The sequence below is a fragment of the Leptonychotes weddellii genome, chromosome 4 (genome assembly GCF_054177405.1).
Source record: "Leptonychotes weddellii isolate Sample4059 chromosome 4, ASM5417740v2, whole genome shotgun sequence".
Lineage (NCBI taxonomy): Eukaryota > Metazoa > Chordata > Mammalia > Carnivora > Phocidae > Leptonychotes > Leptonychotes weddellii.
In genome coordinates, this window is record NC_138372.1 from 126,768,695 (window position 1) to 126,779,463 (window position 10,769).

General features: G+C 38.6%; 1 protein-coding gene and 1 long non-coding RNA gene across 3 annotated transcripts in view; both read right to left on the bottom strand.

Moving 5' to 3' along the window:
• Window positions 1-3,739: 3,739 nt before the first annotated feature.
• The window catches only part of LOC145720930 (uncharacterized), a 58,453-nt gene continuing 51,423 nt past the window's right edge, over window positions 3,740-10,769 (bottom strand). The window contains exon 4 of one of the 2 annotated variants that reach the window (XR_014144274.1): window positions 3,740-3,822. This is a non-coding gene — a long non-coding RNA (uncharacterized LOC145720930). The remainder of the gene's footprint in view (window positions 3,823-10,769) is intronic. The other variant, XR_014144275.1, reaches the window with a different exon arrangement.
• Window positions 7,741-8,479, bottom strand: SLC7A13 (solute carrier family 7 member 13). Its single transcript, XM_031024740.2, is given in 2 exon segments — window positions 7,741-7,946; window positions 7,949-8,479. Coding segments are annotated over 2 exon segments (726 nt in total). The 5' UTR covers window positions 8,469-8,479.

Here is a 10,769-nt window from a genome sequence, read left to right on the forward strand (position 1 = left end):
AATATCTCAAAGCAGTAGGAAATTCATGTCAAAAACACAGAGTATCCTCAGACCCCCTGTTATTCAGGCAGGTATCGACAGGTAAATATTATAACTTTATAGGCTCAGTCTATTAAAAAAAATCAAAACAAAAAACTTTGGCCAAGACAATTCTCCCTATTTTTGTGGGTTTTTGGTTTTTGTTTTTGTTTTAGCCAAAAAACTTGAAGCCCTATTCTTGGTACCTGCTCCGCATTAGGATTGTTAAGTGTCCTGCACCAAACATTACCCAACCTAGGGAGAAAGTTCAATAGGCAGTCACTTTTGATACATCGTTAATAAATAGATATAAATCTATACCCCCAAAGTATAGCTATATTCATATTTATGAAACCCTTTAATTAGAAAGTCATTCCCTTTGGGAATTTATTAAGAATTTCCTCTTGGGGCACCTGGCTGGCTCAGTCAGTAGAGCATGAGACCCTTGATCTCAGGATGGTGAGTTCAAGCCCCATGCTGGGTGCAGAGCTTATATTAAAAAAAAGAGAGAGAGAGAGAATCTCCTCTTAATTTGTAAAACACCCCTGAAAAAGATAACTTGTCATCTCACAGCTCAATATCAATTATCAAATCACTGAGAGAAGAGAAAAGAGTATTCATGTGGCATTCAAGACAAACATTAACTATTTATACTTATGGTTGCCCTTGCCGTTCTGTTTGATGCAAATGTGTATCAAATAATAATATAAATCATAATAACTGTCAATGTCAGACTCTGGATTGTTTGCATGTCTTAGTTCATTTAATACATTTCATATTCCTAGGAGGTAGGCATTATTTATTCCCATTTTAGATCTGAAGAAACTGAGAATCAGAAGTTTAACAAGATGATTCCTCCTTCCCCATGTATTTTCTGAACACCTTCTGGAGGTCACCATGTGGCAATAATCACACTATGATTTTTGGTTCACCTGACTGTCCAGATAGATTATACCCTGCCTAAGGGCAGGAGCCACGTCTTACTCCTTTCTGCACCCAGAATACCTAGTAAGGTACTTAAAATGTAGTTGCTCTCAATAACTGATACTCAAATATGCAACATTTAGGGGATGGCTGGATGGAAGAAGAAGAAGGGAGGACTGAAAAGGAAGGATGGTTTTTTTTTTTTTTAAAGATTTTATTTATTTATTTGACAGAGAGAGACACAGCGAGAGAGGGAACACAAGCAGGGGGAGTGGGAGAGGGAGAAGCAGGCTCCCCGCAGAGCAGGGAGCCCGATGCGGGACTCGATCCCAGGACCCCGGGATCACGACCTGAGCCGAAGGCAGTCGCCCAACCAACTGAGCCACCCAGGCGCCCCAGGAAGGATGGTTTTAAGTCAACCAAGGTTGATGGTTAGAACATTGCTTTCTTTTTCCCTATGTTCTTCCTTTTTTTTTAAGATTTTATTTACTTATTTTAGAGAGAGAGCAAGCAGGGGAAGAGGCAGAGAGGGAGGGAGAGGGAGAGAATCCAAGCAGACTCCCCGCTGAGTGCAGAGCTGACAGGGCTCCATTTCACAACGCTGAGATCATGACCTGAGCCGTAACTAAGAGTCACACACTTAACCGACTGAACCACCCAGGTGCCCCTTCCCTGTGTTCTTTTTTAAATTTCTTATATTTGTTTGGGCTAAAAGGCAAACACTCCAAAGAGATTGCCTAGATTTCAATCTTGGCTCTACTCCATGCTGTGCGAACTTGGGCGAGTAACAACTTTTCTAAACCAGTTTCTTCATCTATAAAATAGGGATAAGAGTAGTATCCAACTTTTGTCTTACTGAGAGGATTAAATGTGATAATGCCAGCAATATTCATCATGTATGATTTTGGTTCACCTGGCTGTCCAGATATTCTGATAATCAGAGCATCAAGGCCACTTTTCTCCAATAGTATCCTTACACCGCCAAGGTTTTGCTTATTTCCTTTTCTATGATTAAAGGGCTCTCCTGTAAAGAAAACAAAAAACAAAACAAAACAACAAAAAAGCAAATCTTCCTCATCCAGACACAAAGTAAGTTTAAAGTAAGTAAAGTAGAAAGGATGGAATTTGTTGATTATCAAATTGAGCTGATGTTTCAGGACAGGAAATGCTCTCACTTGTGACCCCACAGAAGCACTTGCCTCTTCTATTTCCCACCTGTAGGAACTCCCAGGACTGCAGAGCCGAGGCAGACGTTCAACCGACTGAGCCACCCAGGCCCCCGCTCTGATTATTGTCTTCATTTAAATTCCTAATACAATAAAAGATGGATATTTGAATTCAAGAAAATTATTTCAGAATCTAAACACTGTCTAAGGATTATATACCAAGAAGAGTAAGCATTAAAAACCAAATTACAAGCATTATGGTCAAAACACTTCATGGATCTTCCACACGTGTGGAACAATTGCCCCACCCATAAAATTGCTGCAACTATTAGGACACACCAGACAAGATAATCATAGTTTTTAACAACCAGTAAGACCAGAGCACTGGAAGTCATAACAGATGCCAGATTCAGTAAACCATAATGTCTGGGTCAGCTGATCAGCAGTCCTGACCACACCCATAATTAATTTTGTAAATTTATTCTTTACATAATCAAAGTAGTTAATAAATCACTGCTTGTTCTCATGCAATTTAGTGTTTGGTTTGTTCCCACAAATGCTCCGAATCTTGATCATATCTAGTTTACAGGTCCCTAAGTGAGCTAGACCATTGTGAATCAATACAGATACCATGCATATGGCAGCTTCCAGCACGGCAGTAACGCAAGAATGGAGGCGAGGTGTGTTAGGACTTTTATATTAAACCTCTCTTAGATTTACCTCCAGTGCCTCAAAGATCTACCAAAACGGTAATAGCTACTCAAAAGAGATTAGTCCTTATGGTACTGGATGCTAGTTTATCTCAGAAGTTTCTTATTTCCAATATGTTCAGGGCCCCTTTGTCACCGTAAATTTTAGAGTCATTTATAATAAACAACATTATATTACATATTAATACTGTTAATTATATCCATCAATTGGCCATTAACATCTACTCTTTTAACTGCCAATATCCCACATTTCAAGTTTATCATTCTTTATGTCACGTAGAAGAACATTTAGAAAATCAACATGGTAGGGGCGCCTGGGTGGCTCAGTCATTAAGCATCTGCCTTCGGCTCGGGTCATGATCCCAGGGTCCTGGGATCGAGTCCCACATCTGGCTCCCTGCTCGGTGGGAGGCCTGCTTCTCCCTCTCCCACTCCCCCTGCTTGTGTTCCCTCTCTCGCTGTGTCTCTCTCTGTCAAACAAATAAATAAAATCTTTAAAAAAAAAAAAAGAAAATCAACATGGTAAAAGTTTTAGTAGACCTAAGCACTGATTACATAATGTTACTCTGGTGAGGAAAGATCATGAAAGGAATACAAATATTTTGAACCTAGTGAACCTAGTCCGTCTCGTATGTCAGCATTATATATATTTTTCCGTATCATCAGAAATATGGTTTTCCATATTATTATGCTTAACTATAAAACTCTTTCCTAAGCCAAATCATACTCTTTGGCCCCTTTGTTATTTTTGAGAATTACAAGTTGATTCTCTATATAAAATAATGAAAAACAAACCGCAGTATAATTGGTAAAGTGATACTGATGTCCAGAACGGTCATTATTATTTATTGCCTTAGTCATTTGCATACAAACCTGAAGAGAGAATTTCCTTGGGTGTCAGAACAGGCAGGTAGGAAATAGTAACCAGTAGATAAATGACAGTCACCAGAGGTAAAGCAGTAAAAATGCATCTTGGAATTGTCTTTCTGGGTTTCTTCAGCTCCCTATAACACATAAAAAAGCAAAATCACAATGGGTAAAAATTATGTCTTAAATTTATCTTTAAAACTACTTCATGCATTAACTATTGGGCTGAATTCTTCCAATGTGCCCAGGGCACCACCACACTTACTAACACACATACACACAAACACATTGGTGAACTACTACGCGACTATTGCCTTTCTGAGCTCGGTGATAATGCAGGAAAAGGGGGGAATTTTCTTCATTTTCCTTAGAGATGGTAATATTTCTGCAGAGAGTCACAAGAGTAAAAATCAAAGCTGAGCCCATAGGACCCTGTATGGTTTGGAGCCGACCTGTGTCTTCAGCCTCATCTATTCGGTACAAGGCATTTAGTCTGGGTAGTGGAATATGATAGTGGGCGAAAACCAACAGGAAGCCTAACCTCAAGAAGAGCTATGCATGAATTAAATAATCACATAAATAAAAGTGATAATAGTGACTGTGGTAAATATCCACATGAAAAGAGATAAAGTGCTTTGAGGATATATTATATGATAATTTGATGATCCCGTTTGCTATCTGTGTCATAGGCCCATGGGCTTTTCTTCAGTTTCTCAAAAGTGTCATGGCCTCTATACCCATTCTCTCATGTGGAATGTTCTTTCCTTTCCTAGTTGCTGAGCTGACACTCTCCCTTCAGATCTCAGCAAAATCATAACTTCTCCTGGGAACATAGAAGAGGAAGGTCTCCTTGACTAGCAAAACTGTCCTAGTATACATTTTCATAGCATATATGAAAAGAGTAAAAGAATAAGTCATAAATTCTCTTTTCCTGTAGGCTCTTTGCCTTCCCTTAATGTCACTATTAAGTGCAAAAAAGAAAAGGGGTCATGATTTAGCATCATAGGTAATAGATTTTCTAGGACAGTCTTGTTCTCAAATATTGTTCCATTTGTCACACCATTTTCCCCAGTTTTGCCATTCTCTGAAAATTATCCCTGACATAAAGAATTGACATTATAGTTACGTGTATATAATGTGACCCTGTGCCCTGGCTACTGGTAATAGAACCGAGTACAGACCTCTTACTCACTGAAAGCCAATCCCTGCCAGTATACAAGAAGATTCCTCTTAAGAATTTGAACCAAATGTCAACAAAACCGAGAGAAAGAAGAAAAAAACAACATAACAGTAGCAAAAAAGAAAGGTGGCTGATAAGTCTAGTTTTTAAGTCCTGGAGCTTCCCTAAGTCCTATTGCTCCTGAAGATTGGTTGCTCATGTTTTCCTTGAAATACAGCATTATTCTTCCAGCAAGTTCTTCTTTTACTGCTTAAGCCAATGTGTGTGGGTTTCTGTTACTTAAAACCTAATCCCTCTGACTAATAAATATCTGTCCTTTGACATATGTCAAATCTGTTTTATCTGCATCTGCCCACAGGTAGAATGTAATGTCCATGGTATGCACTAATATAAGCTGATTAAGCACTTAAAGAGTAAAGAATTCCAATGTTCTCAGCTAAGTGATGCCTGAACCATTTACTAGTTGTGGGATTCTGGACAATTTATTGACTGTTAAGGTTTCAATTTCCTTACCTGTATATTGGGGAGAATGGAAAATATGGGGACAATAAAATTCCAATCAAATGCCTAGCACTTAATAAGTTATTAATGACTATGGTTATTAATCAAAGGTTTTGAACAAGCAAAAAGGCAACTTTTAGGATTAACTACACTTTCCTCTGGGCCTTTTACTCTTTCTTATTATGTATTAGATTTATAGAGAGGAAGGAATATAACATAACATAACATAACATAACATAACATAACATAACAATTCAAGGTTATAATAGCCAGACAGTGAATATCCTTGGTCTTGAACTTGGAAGATAGATGTTCCTACAATATGCTAAGTCAGCTGCCTATATATCACCATTTTACAGGTAAAAGTGTTACTTAGAACTTAGCTGTACTTAAAGCTTATTAAGTAAATTAACAATGCTAGCATACTCTGAAATTCCTCCTGAAAAATTTTGTTTACTGCCAGGTGCTTGTGAAGAGTTTATAGGTTAGTAAATTCTGTAAATCTATCTTCAGCAGAGAAAAATTATCTAGCAGCGAAACATCTCTGGCTTTGGAACAAGATGAATAAAACAGAAGCCAGAGATATCTCTTCTACCCCGATAAGAGAGAGTGATAAAAGTGAGAGAGAGAGGGAAAGTCAAGCGGATTATGCTAGCCTCTCAAATTGCAGTGGTACATTTAATCACAAACTTTCTTTTCTCAATACTTCCCTGTTTAACTCAATGCGGACTGATTTTCCTCTCATGTCCAAAGTTTGCCAATGACGTCTTACTTCGTGAAATGGCTTCTGCTCAATTCTCACACTTCTCAACTTCTGAAGCCCTTCACCATGTTGATTACACCCTCTTTTTGGAACATAGAGTGATTTTCTTTTATAATTCTCTCAACCTCCTCTGGCTTCTTCATTGCATCTTCTTTCTCCACCTACCCCCTAAAAGTTGGCCTTCTCCAGTCTCCAACGCTATGCCGTTTTATTCTACTTCTATGTACTTGCCTTAGTAATCCTATCTATTAACCAGCTCATCAGATGGAAACCATTTTGCAATCACCCAAGGTTATATGCTGTGTCTTACATGCACCTGCATATTTCTGTTCTCCATGGCTTCACTCATATTATTTTACTGCTGGAATTTTTTTTAAGATTGTATTTATTTATTCAACACAGAGAGAGAGAGCACAAGCCGGGGGAGCGGCAGGCAGAGGGAGAAGCAGGCTTCCTGCTGAGCAGGGAGCCCGATGCCAAGGCTGGATCCCAGGACCCTGGAATCCTGACCTGAGCCGAAGGCAGACACTTAACCAACTGAGCCACCCAGGCATCCCGCTGCTGGAATTTTTTGAGTTCAGTGAAAGTTGCCACCTTTCTGATAACACAATAAAAGGTGATCTTACCATCTACTGGATTCTCACAGTAATCACATTGTTCTCTTATTACCACTTATTAAATACCATCATTCCATGGTTTAAAAGCACAGAATTATACTGATCTTAAACCATAATGATCATTTTTCAGATGAAGGAGAAAAAAAAAAAAAGTAAGTCCAAAGAAGTGAAGATATTTGCCACAGCTCATAAGTGGCAGAGGTCAGACCAAAATTTAGATACTGCCTTTTCCATTAGACTGTTAGCCTCTTTAGGGTAAAGAATATCTTATTCATCTTAAGGAACTATTACAGTGTTTCAAAAATAGTCAGTGTTTAAAAAGATATTTGCTGACCAAATTATTTAATGCATAAGGGACACATCGGTGACTCAGGGGGTCCTATGATTAAAAGAAATACGTGTTTTAAGAGTAAAGCCTACTTCATGTTGAAATGTCAAGGAAAAGAACTGGTAAAAAGGTTGAAGTTGAAAAAAATTAAATAAACGAATAAGGAAGATCCCTGAGGAGGTGAAAGAGAAAGAATAGGGTTCAAAGGAAGAGACTGATTTCAAAAATGAAGAGAGAAATCTTTTGTCTTGACATTGAAGGGAAGAGTGTTAAATCCAGCCTCTGAGCAATTATACTTATGATTCTCTTCTCTTGAAAAGTACTTCAGAACATAAGTGTGTCACACCCACTCACAACACAAACACAGTCTGGCATTGGATCACTCCTGAGGAACATGTCCACAACCCCAGAATTCATCCATTAACAGAAAGGAAACTAGATTAACATGGAGATCCCATATCTGTGGGCCCAGGAAAGAAAGCTGAAAAAGAGAAGTCGTTCAATAAAATAAGCACTTTGGAATGAATGGGGGAAAACATTAAGACTGGGTGATAAGTGCAAGATTGCCATATTCTGACTCAATTTAGAAAGTAAGAAAGAAGAACAAACACTGAATCATCACGTATTTAAAATAAAATTCAAAATATAAAAAAGAAGATGTACATTTCACACTGCATGCAATAAGTCATGACTTGAGATTTTCTTTCTCAATGAATTGGTAATTACTGCTATAAATGTAAAACATCCCCCACCTGAGAACGCAAAATATCCTTGGAAAACAGCGTCTATAAACCAGAGGCTTCTGGAAACTCAGTATCAAGAGTTCTGAAAGCTCTTCCTTCCTCTCAACAGCAGTACCTCTCCACTCAGGAAATAAGGCCTAGTGGGGCCATTTTCAGCACTAGGCTGGCTGTCTGAAGCCAAGTCACCTCTTTCACACTGCGAGAATTCAGAATTCCCACAGTCCGCAACATGGCTAGCGCCAGACATTTCTTTGGCAGCTTTGGAGCAGAGCAGCTGGGATAAAAAGGTTCAGTGCTATACTCAGCGAGGAGTAGGGCTTGGCTGGCAGCTAACCCTAGCCCCAGAAACAAAGCTGTCCAGAGATTCGGGAAAGAGATCAAGTTGCCGAAACATCTTTTGAGAAAATAGTAGTGAGCTCTGCTGTGTGGGAAGGTTATACCTATCTCTGCTGAGCAGAGAGTGGTCATCATTGACAACAGGGCACAAGCAGCCCAAATACACAGGGAGAGCCCCACATTCATGCAAAAGTACTTCAATATCCCTTTGGGGGCCACAAAAAGTCCTATACCAATTATATTAATGATTAAAAAACTTGTGCCCCAGCAATATCCAAACATTCTCTTGAGTTGCATCTTCTTCCCTTTATCCATTGTAATTAAAATATTTTTAAAAATGTGTATAAATCATAATTTCTGAATTTTTTTGCCCATATTGCTGAAAAGGATGTTCATGGATTCTCTGAAATAAAACAGTGCTGTCCTTTTTGCTCCACCTTGTTAAATATAGCCTATTTTCAATCACTGACAAAATATATGTGATGCATCCAAGCAAAAAAGTGTAAAGTTACTTGGAAGGGTGCAGTTTAACTTGTTTCTTAATTATTATCAAAATAATACATTCAGCTGGAAAAAAGGAATCTTAAAAAACAGGGTATTACAACAAAACACAGGAATTTCTTATTCTATTTCACTCCTTCCCAAACACATTCTGGTTCTTTTCTCTGGAAACAAACCATTTATGTATGGTTTTAGTTCCTTGTGGTAGTTGCCTCCATAACTCTAAATAATATGAAAAGACTTTTATTCATAAATATCTCAACTTTGGAAAGCATCTATTGACTTCCTCCCATAAACACTGAGGAATCAACTCGCTTACTTTCCTCTTACTTAACCTACTTCTTCTTCCTCCCATTTTTTATCATCAAGCTCTCAAGAAACAAAGTATTTACTTTCCATCAGGCTCATGGAAGCCAATTAATAAGGTGGGAGAGTGAAATACCCTGCAACATAAGACTGTCCCTTAACCAGCCATCATTCTGGTAGCCTGGGTCACGTGCAGAAAGATGTGAACCTGAAGTACAGGAGAAAGCTTGACCCCACAGACAGAGGTAAGGAAGTTTCTGAACATCTGAGCAAGGCCTGGGCCTTAGTAGCTCTTACATATTTTGACTTTACAGTGCAAAGCATTGCTCTGAGTGTCGACAAAGCCTTATAAGCCTGGGGCACACCACCAGCCTCAGAAGTAAGTTATTTCCAAATTATCCTTTAAGAGTGAATGAAAACAAAATTGTTTATGTTTTTGTTCTGGTTGTGGCTATTTTCTGGCAGATTGCATCCAAGGAAATCCACAGAAAATATTGTATAGATCTCAGTAAACATGACCAGGTCCTCTCCCAAATGAAACCATGCCTCTCATCCCATCCCAGAGAGCAAAGACCTGGGAGTGGGGGAAGGAGACCAGAAAGCTCACCTTAAGATAGAAACAAAGTATGAGAAGTAAACCAGACACAGAGAGACAAGTACTACATGATTTCACTTATACGAGGAATCTAAAATAGTCAAATTTATAAAATCAAGGACTGGAATGGTGATTACCAGGGGCTGAGAGGAAAATGAAGAGTTATTAATCCACAGTCAAGTTCAGAGTCAAGTGTGTGTTTAGCTCTATGATGAAGGGCCCCAACTTCTGCAATATAGCCACACCATCAAGGATAGTGATAATGAGAACTGACACAGATTTCAGTTCATTCTTGCAGGATCTAAGAGAATCCCTATAGGTTCCAGCCTATTCTTGTTCTTCCCTCTTTTACACCTGTCACTCCTTCTGGATTACTTGAACTTCAACTTCCCAGCAGCAGACTTGAAGACAATAGCCTTAATAGAGACTAATTAATCAGTTTCCATGACTGCATAATGTCAGATCTCTATAACAAAAAATCCTTGTAATTATAGAGGTATGTAATTAGATAAAGATTTAGATCTAGACACAGCTAAAGATATAAAGATAAATAGATATATAAGTAGATGTAGATATAGGTAAATAGACAAAGATATAGATACAGATTTCCTAGTGGTTCTGCTCCTCTGATTGATATAAAAGCGAAAGACTATGCCATCTCATACATCCCTGGAATCCTGCAGTATTCAGGTATGTCTGTGATTCTGAAAATGAAGAATGTGAAAAAAGAGACTTGATCTGGGGTATCAATACCCATTTTGGTTTTCTCAAGACTATCAGAGATTCTCCAAACTCAGGGGAAGCACTCTAAACAGTATCCCTGGTCTGAGGGGCATTTACCTGAAAATACTATGTGGTACTATTACATCAAAAGGGAAAATGTGCAAATCATCCAGTATTAGGTTCACTGACATAGCTCCTACAGAGCCCAAAGGAATATCTTCCACACAGCATATATATAGGCAAGCTCAGCCATTGGACAGAAACTCTAGAAGGCTAAATGAGAAGGCTAAATGAGAAAATGCCATGCCTGCGCCTTCTTACACATAACTTAAGAAACGGGAGACGGGGATCCGCAGAGGAGACATTTTGAAGGACATCAAATTTTACAGTGACATGCCACCCTCAAGGGTTTGCAGCATTATTCCTTTTTATCTTTATTTTTCTTTTTCCATAAGTGATCTACTAAGAGAAGATCTGTCATGATGGCAGAT